The 24,962-nt window shown below is 43.1% G+C and overlaps 1 protein-coding gene across 2 annotated transcripts in view; it reads left to right on the top strand.

The window, feature by feature from the left end:
- The first annotated feature begins 320 nt into the window (after positions 1-320).
- The window catches only part of MAMDC2 (MAM domain containing 2), a 68,049-nt gene continuing 43,407 nt past the window's right edge, over positions 321-24,962 (top strand). For both annotated transcript variants that reach the window (XM_074856475.1, XM_074856477.1), the window contains exons 1-2: positions 321-447; positions 592-705. In XM_074856475.1, the coding sequence (XP_074712576.1) occupies positions 417-447; positions 592-705 (145 nt within the window). In that variant the 5' untranslated portion in view covers positions 321-416. The remainder of the gene's footprint in view (positions 448-591; positions 706-24,962) is intronic.

The following is a 24,962-nucleotide window of genomic DNA, read 5'->3' as shown; positions in this document are numbered from 1 at the left end:
GGCAGCGGGCACAGGCTGACAGGAAAATCCACTTAATCATACGAAAGCCCATTTTACTGTGCGGGGGGTGACGCACCTCAGCGGGTGGCCCGGAGAAGCGGCGGCACCCCCATCCTCGAGGACACGGCGGCCCCAGCCGCCCCGGCCGCGGCCGCCCCGGCTCCGAGCCGGGGTTGGGACGGGCCGCCCACCCGGGGTGCCCGTCGGCCCTCCCCGCCCCTCCCCTCCCCTGCCCTCCCGCGGCCGCGGCTCGCCTCTCTGCGCCCCGCCGGGGTGCCGAGGGGCCCCGCTCAGCCCCGCCGCTGCCGCCGCCGCCGCCGCCGGAGCCCCGAGCTCGGCGCGGCCGCGCTCCCGCGCTCCCGGACGCCGCGCCCGCCCGCCCCGCCGCCGCAGCCGCGGCTCTCCCGGCGCGGAAGATGCTGCGGTTCTGCCTCCTCGCCGCGCACGGTAAGCGGCGGCGGGGGGACGCGCCGCGCCGCCCCCCGCCCGCCCGAGGCGCGGTGTGGGCGCCGCGCCGGGGTCGGCGGCGGTCCCCAGCCCGCGGCCTCGGGGGCGGCCGGGCCGTGACCGGGGCTCGCTTTGTCCTTGCAGCTCTGCGGCTCGCCGGGGCGGCCCTGCTCTCCCCCGGGTCGTGCGCCTTTGAAGACAGCGCCTGCGGCTACGAGTGGGACTACGCGCATCTGCCCTGGACACTGCACGGGGAAGGTAAAGGCGCAGCCGCCCCCCGGGCGTATACAGCTCCCCGCCCGGCGCTGCTGCAGCCCGCGGCTCGGCGGGGCGGTGTCCCGGGGTGCCGCGCTGCTCGGCTTCCCCAGGGGCACAGCCGCCGTCGGAGCCCTCCCGGGTGCGGTTTCGGTCCCAGAGTGTCAGCGCCGCGACAGCTGACCCGCAGGCGCTGCAAGAGGCGTCCGTTCTCCCCCCGGGCACGGGTCTCTCCGCAGGTTTGTGCAGGATGCCTCAGAAACCTCCTTCCTGTTTCTTTAACTTTCTGCTGCGAAAAGGTGGCCGTTACCACATCTGCTGTAGGTAGCTTACCCGCTTCCTAGAAGAAAACGCATCTGTCAATTTCCTATTAATCTGCGTGATTTTCTAAATATAGTTTGGGTTCCACTCTAGGTGCGGGTGCATTTTCAGGGCAGGAGGCAATCTTTGTGAAGAGTATCTTTACAACATGTTCAATTAAGCCTGTTCTCCATTTTATGGTACCTATAATTCAATAGGAAAAACATAAGCATTAGTCTTTAGAAAGTTGGATGAAACTTTACCAAGACCGACTGCAGTTGAAAGAGAGAACAAGTGCAGTTTCTATGCAACAGTAACTCTTAATGGCTAAGTTTTTAATGTAGGCTCCCGTTCTTGACAGAATCAATACAGACATACCAAAGACTAAACAAAAGTAAATATAATATGTTTATAACTGGGTAATAAAATAATTTAGTTTTGGTTATGTTTTGACCACAACGTCATTCATAAACTGAAAGTTGTGCTCGCACAGTAAAAGGAATTGTGTGTTTTCCAAGTTTTTAAGCTCTAAAACAAGTACCAAGAATAATGAAGAGGTGAGTACAGATACAAAGAGAGAGACACCCCTCATTACCCCTCATCCCTTCAAAACTGGCTGGTCCAGTTTTGTCATTCCACTTGTTATTCAGTTGATAGTGAAACTTTTTTTTTCCCCCTGATTTGTACCCCGTTCTTACATATGCAAAGGAAATCACCTTAATTGTTAATTTTTAGATTAATCATTAGGTTTTGAGAATGTACGAAGAGTGCTAACTTAGAAAAGGCTGTGAGGATGTCATGATTAAAATAAATGCTTTTTCTCTTCTTCCTTTTTTGTTTAAATATACATAGATTCTCCTGTATTTTTTAAGATTTTGGTGGAAATTTAGTAACAATCTCTGCTTTCCCAGCTATGCATCTTAACATCATGCCTACTTAAGCTACCTGTCTTGGAAGCAGCACTTCCTCCTTGTGGTTGATGGGGAGCCACATGGTAATTGTATTGATTCAGCTCCAAGGGATTGTGTGGTGCTGGGAGTAATACCTGCAGAAATGGATGTACATCATGTTGTGCACATCCATGCCATGGTGCTTCAGGAAACAGGGAAATTTGATCAGAGATTTGGATCAGCAGCAGCCTACTTTTTTGGCCCCCAGAACACTATTTTGGTTGTTGTAGTTTGATTTTTCTATGTGACCATAAGCATACCAGTGGCTACACAGCTTCTGTCATTGTAGACCTTGTTTTTCAGACATATATAACTGAACTGTTACACTCTGGGAGGATGTGTGGTATACCAGCTCTCTTAATAGACATAGTTGTGTCAGCATTTCCATTATGAACCTTTTTTCTGCAGCCTGTAATTTAATCATAGTAAGTCATTATGTGCAAACATTTGGCACATAAGGTATTAGCCTCTTCAGAAATACATTCATAGAATCGTAACTAAATCTAGTTGAAAATATTATGTCCAAGTCTATGCAACAGGTGTGCAAAACCAGTCTTCCTTAGATGCTCTTTTATTCTAGTAAAACCGTGTTACTTTTGGTAGCCCTGGGCCCTGGTATTTGCAAGTCAGTGTATGTACATGTGGTAATTTACTGGGACAACAGAGGAAGTTAAAGGTGGGAGTGGCAGCTTAGTTTTGAATTGTTCCACTTTTCCTTGCATTGCCTCAAAATTGCTTTATTATTTTAAAATATTATTTTTAATACAGAGTTACACCCAGCAAATCTCTTACAGGGATTATCTGACTTGCAGTGCAAGTTCTTGCATCTTATAAATCTCTCAATAGTGTGGTCTTGTGCCAAACTGTCAAGATGAGGTAAATATAACTAAAATCCTGCCCAGAAATTTCCACTCCATACTTGAAAGTGTTTTGCCCAGTTGCCAAGAAAGCCAATATCTTCTGAAGGGCCAGGAACAGAAAGGAAGTGTGAGGTTAAAGTTTGGTTTTGTTTACAGCTATGCATTCCCACTTAAACCAGTAGGTTTCTAAGGTTCAACTGCTTTTTAAATGTCTCTGGCTTCTCTTGAGTTTTTTGGTAGTGATAGGATAAGAGATGTTTTTTGTATTTAATTTTAGAATTTTTACAATTGAAAATATTTTGATTTTTTTTTTAGCTAAAGTTTTGATACCTGTAATTGATAGCTGCTTTAGGGCCTATTTTAGTCAAGTGATTTTTTTTTAGCTGAAGTTTTGATACCTATAATTGCCTTTGAGGTATTTTAGGGCCTATTTTAGTCAAGTGCAAAAGGAAAATCAAAACAAAATAGTCAATTGATAGCTGTTTCACTCTTTACTGCCTTACTCAAGACTGGCAAATCAGGCCCTAATGAAATGAGTGTTTGTAGGATACCATGGGACCTGCTTCACTGAAACCCTCTGTAAGTTTCAAGCTCTTTCAAATGGCTCTGAATTCAGGAATAGGACCTTCAGGTATAAATATCAAGGTGCTCTTATTTAACTGTCAGCTTTCTGAGTCAGTCATCTGCTAACACGGTGTTTGCATATTAGAATTATAATGATTTTTAGCAGACAGTCACCATGCAAAGGAAAATGTAAAATATAGAAACAGCTGAGGGTGTAAATTTCTTGGGAGCTTACCTATGGCTGGGAAGGACACCCAGCTGAGGTTATGGCCCAGGCTGGGTACATGTAGCATGGTGCTTGAAGCAGCGTATTTCCTAATGTGCCAGTTCCGTTTTCAGTGTAAGCTGGGAAATCCCATGCAAACGTGATGTGCTTCATGAAGTGAGTGTTTGTAGGATACCAGCTACACAAGGAACACGGTGATGCTGTTGCTCAGTAGAAGGGCATCATTATGTAATCCCCGTTCTGAAATCTCATGAGCAGCAGATGATTTTGTGTGTGATCAATGGACCAATGATAAGATCTGCAAGCTATAAGTGGATGAGGGAAAGGCTGTGGATGTTGTTTACCTTGACTTTAGCAAGGCCTTTCACACCATTTCCCACAGCATTCTCCTGGTGAAACTGGCTGCTTGCGGCTTGGATGGGCACACGCTTTGCTGGGTAAAAAACTGGCTGGATGGCCGGGCCCAAAGAGTTGTGGTGAATGGAGTTAAATCCAGTTGGCAGCCGATCATGAGTGGTGTCCCCCAGGGCTCGGTTTTGGGGCCACTCCTGTTTAACATCTTTATTGATGATCTAGACGAGGGGATCGAGTGCACCCTCAGTAAGTTTGCAGATGACCCCAAGTTGGGTGGGAGTGTTGATCTGCTCGAGGGTAGGGAGGCTCTGCAGAGAGACCTGGACAGGCTGGAGTGATGGGCTGAGGTCAGCTGTAGGAGTTTCAATAAGGCCAAATGCCAGGTGCTGCACTTGGGCCACAACAACCCCCAGCAGCGCTACAGGCTTGGGGAGGAGTGGCTGGAGAGCTGCCAGTCAGAGAGGGACCTGGGGGTGTTGATTGACAGCCGGCTGAACATGAGCCAGCAGTGTGCCCAGGTGGCCAAGAAGGCCAATGGCATCCTGGCTTGTATCAGCAATAGCGTGGCCAGCAGGGACAGGGAAGTGATCTTACCCCTGTACTTGGCACTGGTGAGGCCGCACCTCGATGACTGTGTTCAGTTTTGGGCCCCTCACTCCAAAAAGGACATTGAATGACTCGAGCGTGTCCAGAGAAGGGCAACAGAGCTGGTGAAGGGTCTGGAGCACAGGTCGTACGAGGAGCGGCTGAGGGAACTGGGGTTGTTTAGTCTGGAGAAGAGGAGGCTGAGGGGAGACCTCATCGCCCTCTACAGCTACCTGAAAGGAGGTTGCAGAGAGCTGGGGATGAGTCTCTTGAACCAAGTAACAAGCGATAAGACAAGAGGGAATGGCCTCAAGTTGCGCCAGGGAAGGTTTAGACTAGATATTAGGAAGCATTTCTTTACAGAACGGGTCGTTGCGTTGGAATGGGCTGCCCAGGGAGGTGGTGGAGTCCCCATCCCTGGAGGTGTTTAAGAGTAGGGTCGACAGTGCTGAGGGATATGGTGTAGTTGGGAACTGTCAGTGCTAGGTTAACGGTTGGACTGGATGATCTTCAAGTTCCTTTCCAACCTAGATGATTCTGTGATTCTGTGATTTGCTAGTGCACATAAACCAAGTTGTAAGTGGTCCATTTTAACTTCAGAGGTGTAGGTATGCTCCCATAAATATTTTTGCATTCAAGATGCCTCTATTTGTTTTAAAGAATTTACTTAAAATAAATTATTTAAATATCTGTTATCTTATAATTTATTATAATAAATATACAATTTATATACAGATATATTCTATATGCATATACATAGATTATATATTATTATATGTATTATGTATAATTTATTTTTTAAAATCCAGGTACAGAATATAAGACAAAGATCAAACTCCTTGGACTCAACTAATAGATGAGAAATTTAGAAAGTAGATCTATATTCATCACTACTGTGGTATTTAGAGATAGTTGAGGAGCTCAAATACCATGTTGCTTACCACTAGCAGTCACAGGTATATTTAGCATGAGTTCATGTCCAGTTATGTTGGGGCATAAAGCTTTGCAGGTTCATAGTGGTGAGTTTCCACAGGAATTTATTTGTGTATCAGCAGTATATGTGTTGCAAGGAAAAGACCTCATTAATTCTAATAGATACTGTCAAACTTGTGTGATAGGATTTCATCAAATAATCTTGAGATTCTGTTTAACCAAACTGTGCATTTAATTCAGAGGACACACGTGTCCTCTTTGTAAGTGTGCTTACTTTGTAAGTGTAAAACAGACTTTAAAATGAAGGAAGGTGCTGTATGTAATAGGCAGTAATCCTGAGTAATAAATAAAGCCATGTAGACCCACTTGAAATGGCAGTAGCAAACGCAGCCTTATGTCAGTTGCAGCCATTCTGCAGGGTTGAATTTTGGCATTTTTTGCTTTCCTCCCAGCCCTGTCCAGCACAGAGCCAGCCATAACGCAACTGTAAGAACATCCTGCTCATAGCATTATTATAGATAAACTTCATTAGACACAATAACTCTGGCATGTATTTTTCGTGACTCTGGACAATGTCTCTGTTTTTGCCAAGAAATCTGTACAGCATTTTGTGTCACAGCTTGTGTCTATAGGTATGTTTTGTTCTCAGTCTCACTTCATTTTAACAGAGACCACTTTAATAGAGCAACAAATAATGTGCATTTGGGCTGTCAGCTCAAATTTGCACTAATGGAGCCTGCTGTTCTGCATCTGCTTTTCTCGATTTAAGCTTTAGATGAGAAAATTTGTCTATTACCACTGCAAGCTAAAGGGAAGAGATGTTGTTTGTATTAGCAATGTGCTCCAAAAAGCAAGTGATCGTTGTTAAATGTGCCCATGCACTGCCAATTGGACTGGACTTGGAGCTACTTTAGTAGTAGTGACAACGAGTTTTGTGCAGTTGTCTCCTTATCACCTTTGCAGTTCTGTGGAGTGCTGATCTTCTGTAATGAGCTATGTGGCACTGAACTGCTATACCTGGTAGTTGATATAACCGTATACATCTGGCTCTCATGTGATCACTGGCAGCTTTAAATGCATATTTTTGTGTGTGTTGCTTTCCTTCTAAAATTCTGGAAGTGCCTATTACTTCAAATGTCATGTCCCCAAGGATATTTTAATAGCATGCACCTTAGAGCTTTTTAATAATGATTTCGCTTTCTGCAGTATTCCAAAAGAGACTCATCCTTAAAAAGAAATAGATTTCATTCAGCAAAGTGATGGTATAAATTACAGTATATGTTAAAATAGCCTGATTTTCTTCTTAAAACATGCCTACTTTTTGCTGCATTAGTCCAAGACTCTTTTTGTGATACACTCAAAATGGGCATCCATCCGGTAACAGTTTATGGTAAGCAGGTGAGCAAGCAATGTCACTAACAACAGCACCAGGAAACTGAAGTTTGTCTTTTATGATATATGTATCATATACCTACACTTTAAAATGGTTTTAAGATGGAAAATACTTTCCAGAGGCAGGACAGCCATCCCAGGCCATCAGATAAGTCCAGGCAGGAAAGCAGCAGCATAAAGAATCTCAAATCTAAACATGGCCTGCATACCATTTAAATGGCTTGTATTTACAGCTGTGCCATATGACTTAAAACTGACCTCTTTTGACCTCTCTCATCCTGAATGCCACATCATTTGGTTGTAATATGCAGAATAATGAAATAAGTAATCACTGGTGACCCTAGATTTTGTTGCACAGCAAGCGCGGTTCATATCTCGTGTGCTGCGTCATACTCAGTTACAAACCTACAGGCAGATAGATTGGCATGTCTGTAGTCTTCAGTTTTCTTTCCATCCATCTTCAATACTTTCCTGTACATAGGGAAGTAAGTAATTTGAACATGTAAAAAAGGTGTAATATTGCTGCCTTTGTACAACCCTGAGACAAGTGGTCTCACATGCTCATGATAACTCTTTACTTGGGAGCAAAGTAGAGTGTAATTCAGGGAGACTTGCACCAGCATGTAGCTAGCTGCAGCAGAACCAGGCTGGCATACCACAATGCTCACTTGCTGGCAGGGTCTTCAGCTGATAAATCCACCCTGCCATGGGAGCTTATTGGCTTGGATCTCCCAGATTTGTAGCCATCTCTGCACTGAATGCCATTTGATGGAGTGGAGCAGCCATTAGAACTGACACATGGTCTGTTTTCCCTTGACCTGATAATTAAAATGTTTGTCTTCCTGGCCAAAATAATTGCATTTGGAGTGACAGCTGTCCTCCTTGTCACTCCTAGGGAAGGAGGAAAAAGGCTGACTCACATAATTCTGGTACACTTAGACTCTGATATTCTTATTTCTCCTTCACCTCTCCTGTACACTCCACTTTGACTACTCAGCCACTACTCTTGTGTTAGCAACTCATTTCTTTTTGCTATTTTCTTGTTCATTCTGTCACCGGCAGCTTAATACTACCATGTGTGAGTAGCATTCAGCCTTGGTCCAGCCTCCCACTTATCTTGATGATACCAGTGGGAAATCTGACATTTTGCTTGCCCAGGTGTAACTTCTGTCCTAAGCTTCTGGGCAATAGCATTTTTATTGAACTATGCCCAAATTACAGTTATTAGCATACTTTTTGCTCATCTTCAGAGGCAGGTCTTGTGCAAAAAAAGATGGCCAAGAGCACTTTATGTTCATGGAGGGCTTCAGCAGCAGCTGCCTGTGTGTGACACTTCTGATAAGTGTCTTTGCATTTGCAGCAGGAGAACAAATGAATCCTGAATTGTTATCGGTGAGTCGTTCTGTGAGAGATGAGTTTCAAAGCATTCCTCTCCTCCACAGGACAGTAATGTTCTCAGAAGTGTATTTTCACATATAGCTGTTAGTGATTCAGTGCTCAGAGAGTCAACAAGCTATTTTAGTGCATTTTACACTGAGCCATGGAGACTGGCCACAAGAAAGGGAGGATAGGTGTTATAAAATTCATGTTTATTGAATATACCTGCAACCCCCAACAATAGGCTGACTTTGTTTTGCATGCAAACAATTGAAGATAGATAATTTACCACTAGAATTTCAACAAAAAATTTAAAAACTGTAGGAGGGCAGAGCATTTGGGAATGGTGATGGAGGCCAAATCACCTCAGTCAAACAAATAACTTGCATGTAACCCCAGAGGAAAAACTGATTCCTTCCAGGTAACAAGTCTTGTTACTCATTAGCGAGGTGAAGCAACTCGTATGATTCTTTAGCACTGATACAGCACTGTAAACCACACTTACTAAAAATGATATTGCAGCTTCATGATTACTGATGCTGTATGTTTACATGAAAAACTAACTGTGCATCTCTGTAGCAGCCACTCAATACGAGCCTTCAGCTCATTTGGACATATCCTGGGCTAGATTTAATTTGTAATGCAACTGTGCAAGTTGGTTGCATAGCCTACTCAGAGAGACTGCGGTCACACCACTGCAGCTTGCACATGTACACAAGGTGACTATACACAGAGTTCGCTTGAAAGGCTGCAGGGATCTGGGCATGTCTCAGTTGGATGCTGGAGGGTGAGGTAAGGCTTCCCGCCTGAAATCACAGCTGCTGTGGCTGGCTCTGATGGAGATGGATAGGGCCCAGGATTAGGAAATCAGCCTGGTTTTGTACTTCTCCATTAATATAATCTCCATTAACAGTAAGTTAAATAATATGTTTTCAGATTCTGTTATAAACAGGATGGATAGTGACCTTGCAAATATTGTTGAAGATTGCTAAAATACAGGTACAAACATGCAAACTCACATGCTGAAAAGAGCTAGAAATATTTTCAGTTTTCTGAAAAAAATGAAAGACTTAAATGAATCGAACTAAAGTTCCTCTTTAAGAATTTCAGGGTGCAGGCATAGCATGAGTTTTTATATCAGACTGCTGACAGGCAGTACTTTGGGTTCATTGCGCTTATTAAACTACATAAACTACATCTTGAAGATGAAGAGGAGAGCCAATCATTTGCTAGTTCACTTTTTTGGAGGGAAGGGAAGGTATTTTCAGCACTGTCAATTTTCAGTATAAATTTTGGTCAAGAGCTAATGTGGGTCAAGATCTGCAGTGAGGAAAAATATGCTTGACTTGTGCTGAAGGCTGACCACAGATGTTTCAGAACATTTCTACTAGTAAAAGCAGCTTGTTCACCTTGCATATGGTACAGACTGTTCAGAATTGTAATAGGATCCACCTGAAAATGCCCTAGTAGTCTTATGTAGAACGCTATCAAGTGGAAATTTTTGAAAGCTTATTGAAAAAATCAGCCAAAAGCAGTTACCAATAGTTGTCTTGAATTACCTTTTTGTTTTTTTAGTCCTCCCATTATATTACCTTCGGAGATTTTTCATCCCCAGCCACTGTGTGCAAGAGCAGTACAGGCAATGCTATAATTAGTTGAGAGATTAAACATCAAACAGGGTCAAACCTTCTACTGTTACATCTGAGGAAAATATGTCTTAGAAAAAAAAAGATATATTTCCCTTTAATTTTTCAGGTTTTAGTGTCTTAATGTTACTTTGTAGCAGTAATGCTACAAAAGTCCAGCATAGTCATCCATGTAACTTCATACAATGCTTTGGTTGCTTAGAAGGCTTTATATCATTTGAATGTATTTTATTACTCCCGTTTAAAAGAGTAAGCATCTTTGGCCATCCTTCCCTGTGGTTCTAGGCAGCCAGAGATTCAAGTCTGATTATTATAGTCCTTCTTCATATAATACTGTCATGGCTGAGCCCAGAAGCCAACTGAGCACCACCCAGCTGCTCACTCACTCCTTCCCCCTCAGGAATAGGAAGGAGAAAATGCCACAAAAGGCTTGGGAATCAAGATAAGGAAGGTGAGGGATGACTCACCCATTATGGTCATGGGCAAAATACAGACTCCTTAGGGGAAGAAAAAAGAACATCAGTTTAATTTAGACACCACCACCACCACCACTTAATTTAACAATGAAACAGAGTAGGACAGTGAGAAGTATAACGTAACTTGAAAACACATTCCCCCACACCTTCCTTCTTCCTCAGCTCAGCTTTGCTCCTGATTTCTTTACCTCCTCCCCTCCCATCTAGTGGTGCAGGGGGGCAGGGGATGGGGATTGCAGTCAGTCCATCACCCCTTGTCTCTGCTGCTGCTTCCTCCTCAAGGGGAGGACTCCTCACACTCTTCTACTGCTACAGCATGGAGTCACTCTCATGGGACACATTCCTCCACGAACTTTCTCCAACATGACCCTTCCATGGACTGCAGCTCTTCATGAACTGCTCCAGCATGGATCTCTCCTGTGTGTGGCAGTCCTTCCAGTGACGGACTGCTCCAGCACAGGCTTCCCATAGAGTCCTGGCCTTCCTTGGGTGCAGCCACCTGCTCTGGCATGGAGTCCTCCACAGGCTGCAGATGGGCATCTGCTCCACTGTGGACCTCCATGGGCGGGGGGGGCGGGGGGGGGCGGGGATGGCCCTGCTGTCTCACTGTGGGCTGCAGGGGTCTCTGCTCCAGTGCACCTCCCCCCTCCGCCTCCTCCTTTCTTCAGCTGACCTCGGTGTTTGCATAGGTGTCTCTCTCACAACTCCTCTCACAGCTCCAACTCCTCCTCCCAGGTTCCCCTTCTTATCACAGAGGTGCAGCCACCGTTGTTAATTGGCTTGTCCTTGGTGCAGAGGTGGGTCTGACTTGGAGCTGGGGGAGCTTCCAGAAGCTTCTCACAGGAGCCACCACTGTAGCCCCCTCCCCTCCTAGCAAAACCCCTGCCACACACACACCAACCTAACACAGATAATCAAGAAAATTTTACACAACAATATAGTACCCACCACTTAAAAAATGCTCTTTGATTAACAGCATTTCTTCTACACTATATGACTGTTCCTCCAACACATTCTTCTTTTGGCAAATGTGGCTCAAGATCAGTATATTAGACAACTCTAATAATCTGAGTCATTTTTTCGGTGTACTTTGAACATTGCTTTAAATAGATATATTCTCTGATAAAGTATAAGCTACATGGTACTAACACTTTGGTCTGTTCTGAAAACCTTGCAAGTCCTAGTATGAAAATATCCATGAATCATGGTAATTAGATTTCAGTTTGAAATGTCAGCCAAAGTCTTTTAGGAAACATTCTTCACAGTTTTCAATTAGTGAACCATTAAAATACTTAAAAAGCCTCTGTTGTGACTTGATGATTTTGTTCAAATTTGCTGGGCCAAAAAGTGTATTTCATATTAAAAATGCGGGAAGAGCTACAGAAATGGAACAGCAGATTACAGCTATTGTATACAAAACCATGGTGAGATGCAAAGTTATCAAAGGAAGTAATTCTCCGTCTTTCAGATTCTTTTTTTTGTGTGTGTGTTACATCATAGAATCATAGAATGGTTTGAGTTGGAAGTGACCTTAAAGATCATCTAGTTCCAACCCCCCTGCCATCTAGTTCCAACCTTCCACTAGACGAGGTTGCTCAAAGCCCCATCCAACCTGGCCTTGAACACTGCCAGTGACGGAGCATCCACAGCTTCTCTGGGCAACCTGTTCCAGTGTCTTACCACCCTCACAATAAAGAATTTCTTCCTTCTATCTAATCTAAATCTACCCTCTTTAGTTTAAAACCATTACCCCTAGTCCTATAACTACACTACCTGATAAAAGAGTCCCTCCACATCTTTCATGTGGGCCCTCTTTAAGTACTGAAAGGCTGCTGTAAGGTCTCCCCAGAGCCTTTGCTTCTCTAGGCTGAACAACCCCAACTCTCTCAGCCTGTCCTTGTAGGGGAGGTGCTCCAGCCCCCCGATCATCTTCATGGCCCTCCTCTGGACCTGCTCCAACAGGTCTATGTCCTTCTTATGTTGGGGACCCTGGAGCTGGACGCACTACTCCAGGTGGGGTCTCATGAGAGCAGAGGAGAGGGGGAGAATCCCCTTCCTCAGCCTGCTGGCCACACTTCTCTTGATGCAGCCCAGGATACAGTTGGCTTTCTGGGCTGCAAGCGCACATTGCTGGCTCATAGTCAGTTTTCCATCCACTGGTACTTCCAAATCCTTCTCTGCAGGGCTGCTCTCAATCCACTCTTTGCCCAGCCTGTATTTGTGCTTGGGATTGCCCCGACCCATGAACAGGACCTTGCAGTTGACCTTGTTGAACTTCATGAGGTTTGAATCAATCAATACTGTAACACTGTTGCCTTGTCTAGCACTCCTGGTTGAACAAAGGTTGAAGCAGGCTTCTGTGTGACAGTGGTGTCTAGGGAAATGCTATTACATTCCACTTTGGAGCAGATTCATTTGTGGCAAAAAGTCACCCCTGGAGGGTAAGGAAGCCAGACAATCCTACCTGGTCTGTGAATAAGCAGAAGATTTCCCTGTTTTCTAATAATAACATTAAAGATCATGTTTTAATGCATTGTATCTAAGAACAAAGTTTAGATTAACTATGTTAACACTTTTCTTCAATAAAGCTCTAAGTGCTCCACAAAGCACTTTCTACTTGCAGTAGAAATCAGCTGACATATAAACGAGTAAACTAGATCGTCCAGTGTCTCTCCATGATTCATTTGTAGATCTTGTAGTGAAAATGTGTCTCCTTTCATAGGCCTGTTTCACATTTGCTGAACCATGTTTCTTCTAGCCTGGAACACAGTTTTTTGCTTTTCAGTAACTATCACGAACATGACATGAGAAGCCCTTGAAGAAGGCCGGTGTCAGCAGGTAGGATGAGTACTCTGTCTGGAGTAGGGAACTGTGAAGTGCAGAAAGGGTGCAAATATCATTTTAATGGCTGTCTCTTCACTCCAGGGTTAGATGATAAGCTTGGTGCCTGGCTATGAGAATCCAGGCTAGCCACATATACATATAGGTATCTGTAAGGCAAAGTCACATCTGAGTTAAAGTCCTCTGGGTGTTTTATGCTGTGGCAAACTGAAGTGCTCCAACTATTTTCCACTATGTTACAGAAGAGTCATCAGTTCTTCTGGGCATAGGTTGAGAATAGCAGAGTGGGAGTCATAAGTCCAGGGGCTATAATGGGGGAACACAGATTCTTCATTGCATGAGGTAGGGAGAAGATATATCTGAGAAATAGTGTGGAAAGGATGAGTGGGCAGTAGATACTTTTCTGTTTCTGTGTGGCTGTTGGGCCATACCACTAAATCACTCAGGAGTCAGTAGTCCTGCCCTCAGGAGAATGCACCTGCACCTTTCAGAGTTAAAACCCATGAATTCTGCCTTAGTTTTTCTTCCGTTTATTTTTTGCAGAGTGATTATAATTTGGTCTGTGGGTCATTTTCTTTGGAAATCAATAACTCTGACTTTCTTGGAGAGTTACAGATAACACTCTGACTTTTTCCTGACTCTTTATTTCTTGTTGTGGATGTTGGCAGGTCTTGGATGGCACAACTTTATTGCAATGACTGGGTATAATAGCATCTCAGTCAGAAAATTTTGGAGAGCATCTGGATTTTTTGAGTTGACTCTTATATGCTTTCTGTCTTCAGAAATCTCTTGGTTTGCTTAAGTTCATATACATACTGGGAAGCAAATACATAATACGGTGTTGGGTGTTAAGGACTTCATCTAGAAAATCTGAACAGAGGAAAATAAAATAGGAAAAAGACAACAGGAAAATCTCTTTTATTTTCCTTTAAAGAAAGGAGCATGTCCCCTCTCATAAAGTAGGTTAGAACTAATGAGCTTAACCAATGTGTTCTGTATTTAAAAATCTTTCTGAGGTAACATTATTATTATTGGTTTTATTACTATTGATATTTGCAAGACTATATTCTTTGAGGTGCAGTTGCTCTGGGAAGGCAAGGCAACTCATGTTGTTGATGGGAAAGGCAACATGAGTTGCAGCCAAGGTGTGGGTGATACAGAAACAGAGCTGTTGTGTGGCATGGCTGCTCTCTCACTGCACGTGTGCTGGAGGTGGACAGTAGAAATGCCCAAAGACATATTTGAAAACTGTTTTCAAAGGGGAAAAAATTAATCTCTTTTGCCTCTTTCGTGTACAAAGGCATCTTTGCTGGGATCAATTTAGAAATATGAAGTCTAGGCTTCTGTTGCTGGAGAACTAACTGGAAACAGCTGCTGAGGCTGTAGCATTATAAGCAGTGTGAAGCTGAAGAACAAGGAAAGAGGACTTCCAGTTTTAATTTGAAACTTTTTCAATATTTTTAGTACCTGTTTACATTTCACGTACCTCAAAGTTCTGTTTGGGTTTTTTTGTTTGATTTTCTATACCTGTAAGATCCTCATAGAGAAGTATGGCCTGGATGAGCAGAGGTGAGGTGAGGATTGAAAACTAGCTGAATGGTTTGGCTAAGCCCAAAGGGTGGTGATCTCTGGAACAAAGTCTAGTTGGAGGCTAGTCACTAGTGGTGTACCCTAGGGGTCAATACTGGGTCCTACCCTGTTCAACATCCTTATTAATGATCTGGATGATGGGGTAGGGTATACCCTCAGCAAGTCTGATGATGGCACAAAACCGAGGGTAGGGGCTGGCCTCCAGAGGTACCTCAACAGGCTGGAGAAATGGGCTGACAGGAACTTCATGAAGTTCAACGAGGAGAAGTGCAAAATCCTGCACTTGCGGAGGAACAACACCGTGCCAGAATTTATGCTGGGGGCTGTCTACTTAGAAAGCAGCTTGGCAGAAAAGTACCTGGGGTCCCTGGTGAATACCAGGTTGAACATGAGCCAGCAATGTGCCCTTGAAGCAAAGGCAGCTAATGGTGTCCTGGGCTACATTAGGAGAAGTGTTGCCATCATCAAAGGTCAAGAAAGGTGATCCTTCCCCTCTGTGCAGCACTGGCGAAACTGTATCTGGAGTTCTGTGTCTGGTTCTGGCCTCCCCAGTACAAGAGAGATATGGACATACTGGAGAGAGCTCAATGAAGGATCATGAAGATGTTGAAGAGACTGGAACATCTCTCCTATGAAAAAAGGCTGCAAGAGCTGGGGCTGTTCAGCCTGGAGAAAAGAAGGCTTGAGGGGGATCTTAAATAAATAAATATCTGAAGGTAGGGTGCAAAGAGGGCAGAGCCAGACTCTTTTCAGTGGTGCCCAGTAACAAGACCAGAGACAATGGGCACAAACTGAAACACAGGAGATTCCCCCTGAACGTCAGGAAGCACTTTTTCGCTATGAGGGTGGTTGGGAGATGGTGGAGTCTCCATCCTTGTAGATGATATTCAAAAGCCATCTGGACATGGTCCTGGACAACTGGCTCTAGGTGGCTCTGCTTGAGCAGGGGGGTTGGACCAGATGACCTCCAGAGGTCCCTTCCAACTTCAGACATTCTGTGATTCTGTGGTATCTTCATGTTTTTGACTGAAAGCTAAGAAGAGCCCTGTTACAGTGGTCTTTCAGAGAGATCTCCACCCACAGTGAAGAAAATGAGAATTTCTGGTACTTTTTAAGGTAAGAATTAAACAAAATAGTCACATGTATTTGTACATGTCTGAGTCCATTTATGAGTATATGACATCTCTGTACCTTCATTCAAGAGAAGAAATGAGAGTTTGTTGTAGCTCTCCTGTTAAATGAAGGATCACTTAATTGTTCTTAACAGGATAGGGAAAACTTATTCTTTACTGGTATTTTCAGGGCTTGATTATCATGTAGCTAACGTTTTCTAATGCTCATGGCTGCAGGATTTCATGGGAAACAGATAAGCTAAGGTGTAGCACACTCTGATGCATTTTGAGACAGGGTCTGTTCTTCATCATTTCCTACTTTTTTAGTAATTTCCATTTGAAGACTTGTCTTTGGGATGTGCTGTTTTACAGATGGTTGTTATCCTGAGGAAGCTTTAGCAAAATAGTTCTGCTCCATCTAATCACTCTTGACAGATCATTCTGAAAATGAACCTCCTTGACTGAAAGTATCGTCTCACAGCTGTTTAGCCAGTGAGTTAAGTTCATTTAATGCCATATGACAGAGCTGACAGTAATTGGCATCATTGTTTAGTGGAGTCAGCAGGGAAGCAGATGGATGAATGGATATGGATGTGAGTGGCCCTCAGCGGATCAGAATAGGCTCAGGCAAGTGATGAAACAGATGTAGATGTCTGCACTGTCTCCCTTGCATCTGTTTGGGAAATAGAGACCTTAATTCTCCCAAGTCACGTATCCCCAAGCTGACCTGCAGTTCATTATCAGTATTTATTACTGGTGTCTGCTCTTAGCAAATCCCTTCTTCTGTCCTTCCCCCATGTGCCAGGTGCCTAGTGTGCAGAAAAGTGTATTCCCTGCCTTAAACATGTACACACTTGCGGCAAGCAGTCACAAAAATTTACAAGCTCTAAGTAGGGGCTGGAACCAGAAGACCAGAGACTTGGAGACATGTTTCTGTGTGTCACACCATGCTTCACAATTTATTGAGACCTTTTTCATCCCAGGAAAATCGTATCTGAGTACCCAAGTGTCAGGTGAGAGCCAATTTCGTCCTGTATCACTATGGCAGAACAGTGAGAATCTGTAGCAGAAGATGGGATAATGCCACTGGTTTTATATCTTGCTTCTACTCTACAGTTAGTAATTTTCCATTATAGATACATCCTGTAAATTTCAGTAGAAAATTTACTTAATGCAGGCAGCAAGAAGATAAGGACCTTTCAGTACTGCTTAGGCTTTGAGCTCAAGCAGCAGTATACTCCCATAGCTGTGAACAAATTTGGAGCCTTCCCAGTAATCAGAAGATCAATGGTTATGGTTTTCCTAAGTGTAAACTAATTTGTGATTGTTTAAATCCCTAAGTTTTCATAAAGGGAAATAAAGGCTGCCTTGAGTACTAGAGTACATACGCGTACATAAATGAAAACTACAAATACAGAATCCTGGCACCTGGATTTTTAAAGTGTACCCAATATAGCAACAATGAATATAAGAAAACCGGATTTACTTAGTTTTTTTCCCTTAGAGATATGCCTTGGAGGCATGACAACGTCCAGGCCACAAACAATGATAAAATCTGTCAGTATGCGGAATAAAGTCTGTTTACAAGTCTATGTCTGTATACTGGTTTGCTTAGCATCTGCATCTGCAGTTGCATATTCAGCTTCACAGTACTTACTGTCAGCAAACCAGTTATTAGCATCTTCATATATATCCTTGAAAACTTGTGTGTAGCTATATGAATGATTCATTTGAAGCTGTTGCTTATAGCATTTCAAGTAGGGTGACTTGTAACATTTTAAATATGCATACATATAGTGAGGCAATGCTAATCTAAGGTCTTGCTTTGGGTAACATTATTTGAAGTTTAGTAACAAGCAGGAGCAGTTAAAACGCATGAATCTTTACTAGTTCCTCTATAGCCATTGCTTTGCATTTTAGTTCTTACAAGACCTTTTGCAAAGGGATTTATTTCCTGGCCGAGAATATTCTTGTGTACTTAAGTGGAAACATGAGAGGATTTATACCAATACTAAATTGTTCTCTAAATATAGCCACTTCCAGTGCTTATTTTAAACTAAGTGTCAAACTGGAGAGTTGTTAGGGCAGTAACTATAGTTTGTTTGAAAAAGAAGAGAGAACTTGGCACAGTAAAGTTGTCATATATGGAAATAAGATGAGTGGTATGTGTAGTTTGGACCACCACATGTAGGTAAAAAGCAAAGACCTGTAATCAGTGTTTGTTTTTATATGAAAAAGCACTCATGAATTTGGAGTGTACTTCACAGCTGGTGAGTGGTGAAGCCAAAAATAGAGTTACATGATCAATCACCCCTTACTAGCAGAGGACTCCAACAATCTTTTCCTGTGCTGGGTCAGCTAGATCTTTTTCTGTTAGTTAGCCTTTACAGGGTAGCTTAGGTTTTGTGCTGTTTCTTTTTGATAGACCATTTTGTGTTTTCTGTTAGTTATGCATCTAGAAGGGAATTTCACTGCTATGCCTTTAGTCAATGTGCAAGTTAGTCCACTATTCATAAGAGAAATGACATAGCTGCATACGGCAAGATTGCATGTAGCACCCACTTGTCAGCTTAGGTATCTCTGATACACACGAGAGAGAGAGAGAGAAAGAGAGAGAGGAAGAGCTCCAGCTGAAGCCCAGAGCAAGTAGAAGTTTCAATATAAGTCCAGGGTTTGAAAATATTTTAAATTATTCCGTGAGAAGAGAAAAAAAACCTTAATCTTTGAAACTTGCTGGAAAATTGAATTGTTGCCTGCTGGGCATCTGCACTAGCTGAACCTCCCTCTTGAGACCTTTTCTAATTTGGTGATTGTACCGTTCTAGTTTGTATAGCATGTGTATGACATGTATTGTACTGCGGGAAACTTCCTGAGAGGGAAGGGTGACAGACTGAAGGGTTCTCATAATAATGTATCACTCTTAGCCTGATGGAAGAAGGCAGCCTGGAAGTTCTTTTGGAGAGAGATGTTTGCAGGCTGTACCTGCACAGTGAGTCTGTACATTTTGCTGGTGACTCTACTGACATGTTTCTGAGAAGGTTGCATGATGTGCATGGGAAATCTGCTACAGGGTTTCCATTAGTGCTCCTACGGTCACTGTTATCTACTGAGCTACCTGAAGGCTACAAGAAATACAGCCCTGTAAGGGCATGGATGAGACTCTAGAGTGATAGAGATTGTCTCAAGTTATGATGGCATTAGGTAGTTAGACCACAGTAAACCTGTTAAGAGAGGGATGCTGAAGGAGTCCAGGTCAATTAGGAATTGATATGCACCATGGAATTTTTATAATTAACCTGGAGTCATGGCTCTGCTTTTCAACCTCTTTAGTTCTTCCAACATTTTATGGAGGTGAATTGCCAAACAATAAATCTTAACATTTTCCCAGAAAGCTGAGGGAGTTATAAAAATTATGAAATACTGAGCCCTCTATCCCAACTGTTTCTGCTGCCCATCATCTGTAGCTGATAATAATAGCTTCGTGTCAGCAATGTGTCTGCAAGCTCCCAAAACCAAAGAGCAATAAGCTGTGAGGGAGGATGGACCTGCTCTGTGACAACTTCAGTAAGTGTCAGAAACAAGCATGAGATGGGTTGTTCAGCTCTAGACTGTTATTCTGGGGGTGAGTACATTAACTTATTCCCTGGCCAGGTTCATATTAAACTGGTTACGTAGGTATTAGTCCAAATAATTGACTTCCCTGTTATTACCTTCAGTGATGATATATTTTTAGTTTTCAAGTAACATTATTTAAAATTAATTTATTTTGAAATACCAACTATAATGAAGTACTCTATAGTCATTGCTTTATTCTCCCATCCCAACAACTTATTTCACAATTGCATTCATATTGAATATCATAGAGTGGTATGGGTTTGAAGAGACCTTCAGAGATCATCTAGTCCAACCCCCCTGCCATGGGCAGGGACATCTTTCACTACATCAGGTTGCTCAAAGCCCCATCCAGTCTGACCTTGAACACTTCCAGAGAGGGGGCATCCACAACTCCTCTGGGCAACCTGTTCCAGTGTCTCACCACCCTTATCATAAAACATTTCTTCCTTATGTCCAACCTAAATCTACTCTCTTTCAGTTTAAAACCATTGCGCCTTGTCCTGTCACTGGAGACCCTGATAAAAAGTCTCTCTCCGTCTTTCTTGTAAGCCCCCTTTACGTATTGAAAAGCTGCAATAAGGTCTCCCCAGGGCCCTCTCTTCTGCAGGCTGAAGTACCCCAACTCTGTCAGTCTGTCCTCACAGTCCAGCCCTCTCTGATGATTTTCATGGCCCTCCTCCTCCACATGTCTTTCTTGTGATGGGGACCCGAGAGCTGGACACAGTACTCCAGGTGGGGTGTCATGAGAGCAGAGTAGAGGGGAAGAATCACCTCATTGACCTGCTGGCCATGCTTCTTTTTATACAGCCCAGGATACAACTGGCTTTCAGACCTGCAAGTGCACATTGTAGGCTCATGTCCAAATTTTCATCCACCAGTATCCCCAAGTCCTTCTCCACAGGGCTACTCTCAATCCGTTCATCCCCCAGTCTGTACTGATACTGGGGGTTGCCATGTGCAGGACCTTGCACTTGGCCTTGTTGAACTTCATGAGGCCCACTTCTCAAGCCTGTCAAGGTCCCTCTGCATGGCATCCCTTCCCTCAAGTGAATCAACACGACCACTCAGCTTGGTGTCATCTGCAGACTTGCTGAGGGTGCACTCAATCCACTGTCTATGTCCTTGATGAAGATATTAAACAGTACTGATACCAGTACAGACCCTTGAGGTACACCACTCATTTGGCTTCCATTTGGACATTGAGCTGTTGCCTGTGACTCTCTGGATGTGGCCATCCAGCCAACTCCTTATCCATTGAGTAGTCCATCCATCAAATCCATATCTTTCTGTATCAAAGATTGTTCTCAGTATCTGAGAATTTTCTGAGGTTAACAAATGACTGCTAGTTTTGAATGTAATAGTTAATACTTGATTCATCTTGGCCAGGCTCTGAATTTTATTGAACCTCATTTTTACATTCAGCTATGCTGCTATATTTCTTTCATAGCCTGCACAGAAATATACTACAACAGGTCTGCCTGATGAGTACAGTTTGTTTGCAGTGAAATTTGCATTCTATTTATTTACCTATGTCATTATTAGGATTATGTCTGTTTGTATGATCTAGGTTTCCTTATGTTTGCCTAGGTTTCCATATGTTGTAATTCTATGGCAACACTTGTACTAATACACAATATGACCATATGCAAACTAAAAGAAAAATTGCAGCTCTCCTGGAGCAGAAAGTATACTTCTCCTTTTCAATTAATATTTGTTAAAAGGCCACCCTGAGGCTGAAGACTAGCATCTAACTCTGAGCTGTTGTGAAAGGGCATTCAAAAAGGTGAGGTGTAATTTTATTTGAAAATTCAAGCCATGGTGCTACAATGGAAATCTAGTCTGTCATTCCTTCTGCAGAAGAAATAAATGTTAATGTTAACCAGACACTGTCAAAGTGTGGGCAGTTTGGTTTGTCTCACATTTATTTTGATATAACTAGGAACTCCCACAAGAAGGGTAAGCATCTTTAAAAAGTGACCCACAGTTTATTATCAGTAAGAAGGACTTACTAAACTATTTCATTGTCCCATCAAAAGCCTATGTACCCTTTTTCCCTGAAAAGAAAGGATATAAATTTTAGACGGAAAATGTGCCCAGAAGGACATTTTGATACTGGGGATTTTGGATGTCCTGGAAATTCAACAAATGAGTAAAGAAGGTAATGAGCCTGACAGGGGACGCTGCATTTATGCAGTGTGCAGGTCACAGTGGCAATAGCAAGCCTGTGCACTGTGTTCTGTAGGTGAGTGCCTGATGGGGAGAGTCTTCGCCAGTTTTAACCACAAAAATTAGTCAATAGGGAATGCACATTTCTGCCTCAGATCCTGCACTGGAGGACTCCTTTCCTGTCCAAATAAGGTTGCCAACTGCTTCTTGTGACACATTTCCTCCATGCCAAAGAACAAACGCTAAATGCCAAGAGATCTACATAAAGGTGCAGCAGGTTTCAGTAGCTGCCAGCCTTCTGCCTGTCACTGACCTGCCTATCTGCAGGCCTCTTTGCCATATAGTTATTTCTCGTCATCTGGCAGGCAGCCATAGCTTTTGCTTAATATAAGAGATAATTTAGCTTGCGCTTATATCCAGTGGTCCACTGGCAATCCCTCAGGCCATGATTAAACAAGCTTTTCAGCTGATAGAATTTTCTTTCCCCTTTTGTATCTGATGCAGTATTTAAGCCCTCCTATTCTGCTGAATTACTTATGGAGAGAGATACAAAGAATTAAGTACAGGTTTATTCTCTCATTAAATAGCAGAGCAGAGGTTGAGCTACCCAGTTAGATCTGTTTTCAGTAAGACTCTGTGGGTTTAATTTTCTCCTGACTGGGCTTCATGTGGCACAGAGATAGAGAAGGGGAAAGCAGATTTAAAATTCATAGTATGCTTCCCCTGCTGGAATCAGTCTATATTTTCCTGAAACAGCTTGGTTCATGGGTCTGAGAATGGCTGGGAAGCAAAGCCGTTTTCCTCCCCAGAGGGTTGCAAGAACAACCACGGGCATTTCTTGAGGCCAGTTTCCTCTCCATTAATACTCCTATACTTTCCCTCAAGAGTCAAAAACATGACAAAGAAACAATTCCTTTATTTGCAAAATGTAAAAGATATTGCAGGCTTTGATTTCTTTTTTGAAGCAGGTTTTTAAAACGCCAGCATGAAGAAAAAAAAATCCTGTGGAAAAGAAAATAAAATAGAGCACTTTGAAAAGCAAGGAAATAACCATGTATATGAATATCCCTGCTTGGTTGCTTTCTTTGTGTTGCATGCTGTATCCCTCGCTCTCTAAAATACTCTGTCCTTTTTTGCATCTTAAAAATTTACAGAAAATTTAGTTACCTATTTGCATGATATGTTTTATTGATCTCCCCCTTCATTAGCATTTTTCCTTCCTAAATAAAAAAATAAAATTATATAGCAGAATTCTGGTTTGCAGTGATCTTGTGAAATTACATTTACTTAAATTCTGAATGTGAAGATTTTTGGCCTTAGGTGATTGTCATATACTAGGTCAGCTTGGATCAACTTCTTAGTAGCATTGGAGACCAGACTTTTAAGAGTGGTGTGTGAGACCTTGTGTTTTCCTCCGTCAGAGCACCACAGTTACAGGAATACTGGCTCAGTACTTCGGGTTATTTCAGTATCATGCATTGAAAATCTGTCCTTTTTTTTTTTTTTTTTTTTCCAAGTTCCCAACGGTCATAAATATTTCCCTTGTTTTCCAACATAAAACTTGGCAAGCAGCTACTCTTGTGGCCTAGTTTACTCTTAGCTTTTGAGGTGTGGAGGAGGAGCAGCAGCTCTGGGAGTTTCACCCTCTCTGTGCTGTGGAAATAGGTCTTTCCCCTGCTCCACAATAATGGGAGAGGCTGGGGACCATGTCAGGAAGTTGCACTGATAACACGTTTCATGGCAAATGTCTCTTGTGTGAGAGCTGCAGAACAGCTGTCAATGCTATTTGAGTTTATAGTCTGGAGCAGAGGCTGGAAAAGACAATCCTACACCTTTGAACCCAAAATAAAGGCTGTGAAGCTAGTCTAATCACCTGTTAACATTTAATAAGGAGTTAGTTGCCTCTGCATTCCTAAAGGTGTCCGTTGATACTTCTTGGGCGAGTACCACTGCAAATTTCTTTGGTAAACAAGGAGCTTTCTCTGCAGGCAGCACAAGTTTCTGACTGCAGCGTAACAGGCAAAACTGGTGGGATCAGCTGCCAGGACAGTTTGAGACTTGAAAATCTGCTTCTTGACACCAGAAACAAAGCAGTGAGTCATTGCCAGTGACCAGACAGGCATGCCAGGACTCCAGCCGGTGCTGTCAAGTGCAGAGAGCTGTATATGGGAGAGCCCACGTGCACCCTGTGTGAGCTTCTGGCTCCGATTTCCCCCCAAAGGTTGCGTGTTTGCAGAAAATACTTTTCGAGCAGAGAATTCACTGTTCCTGGGGAAACTATAAACATACAGAAAATGTGTTAGGACCAGTGCTGAACGTGTTTGTTGACAGTGTATGAACTTTGGTAACACCTTCAAGCATTCCAGCATTTGCCTTGTCTCAAATAACTTCTGAACTATACTTTATGGCAAATGTGACACTAAAAGGCTTTCTCAGAGAAACTGGACTAAGGACTGTTTTTAGAAAGACCACACAAAGCTTGGCAGATAGAGCAAAGTTATTTCTGCAGGGTTTATTTTCTGCATAGTTTCTTTTCATTTAGAATAAGTATGAGGCACATGCTGCTCAGTTGGGCTCATCTGTTGATACAGTCAATACCACAAACAGCTCAGGCAGTCCTCCACAGTGAAAAATGGCAGCAGGGACTGGGAGGGCACAGCTGGCAGTATCTCAATGCTCTTGTTTTACACTTAATTCTTCCCTGAGCATCCATCTGTGACCACTGTTAGGTACTATGAGCCAGCTGGGAGGATGCAGGGTCGGATCTGCTGGGGCCTTTTGGGGTCCTTTAATTACATACTGAGCTGTAAATCAGGGACCCCATTTGCAAGGGGACCGCTCACTGTGGATAGTGTTAAGTGCCCAGTGAGATTTGGCAGCCCAAGTGCACTCAGGTAAGTTAATCTTGGTGTTTTATAGGTTTACCTAAACTTCATTAATGTCGGTGTGATCACCCTAGTATATTTAGGATGTAAAGTAAGTAGAATGAGACCTAATAGCCCTAATAATCCGTTGGGGGGGGGGGGGGGGGGAATCTAATTAGTGCCCATGAACTCTAATACTTAGGCAGGTTTTGACAAGCTTTTACTTTGGCAGTGAAAATGGGAGTCAGTGAGTATATCCTGAAGGAAACAGTGTCATGAACTGGCAACATCAGATTGATAGATTTTTTCCAATGACCAGTTCATATCTCAGGTGCTATTTCTGTCTTGAAAAATATGTCTTACATCAGCTGAGGTATGCCAAATGCCCTTGCAAGCAAATGCCTGAGGA

The sequence above is a fragment of the Strix uralensis genome, chromosome Z (genome assembly GCF_047716275.1).
Source record: "Strix uralensis isolate ZFMK-TIS-50842 chromosome Z, bStrUra1, whole genome shotgun sequence".
In the NCBI taxonomy this organism is placed as follows: domain Eukaryota; kingdom Metazoa; phylum Chordata; class Aves; order Strigiformes; family Strigidae; genus Strix; species Strix uralensis.
The sequence above is the reverse complement of the archived record's forward strand: the minus strand, read 5'-3'. Positions and strand labels throughout refer to the sequence as shown.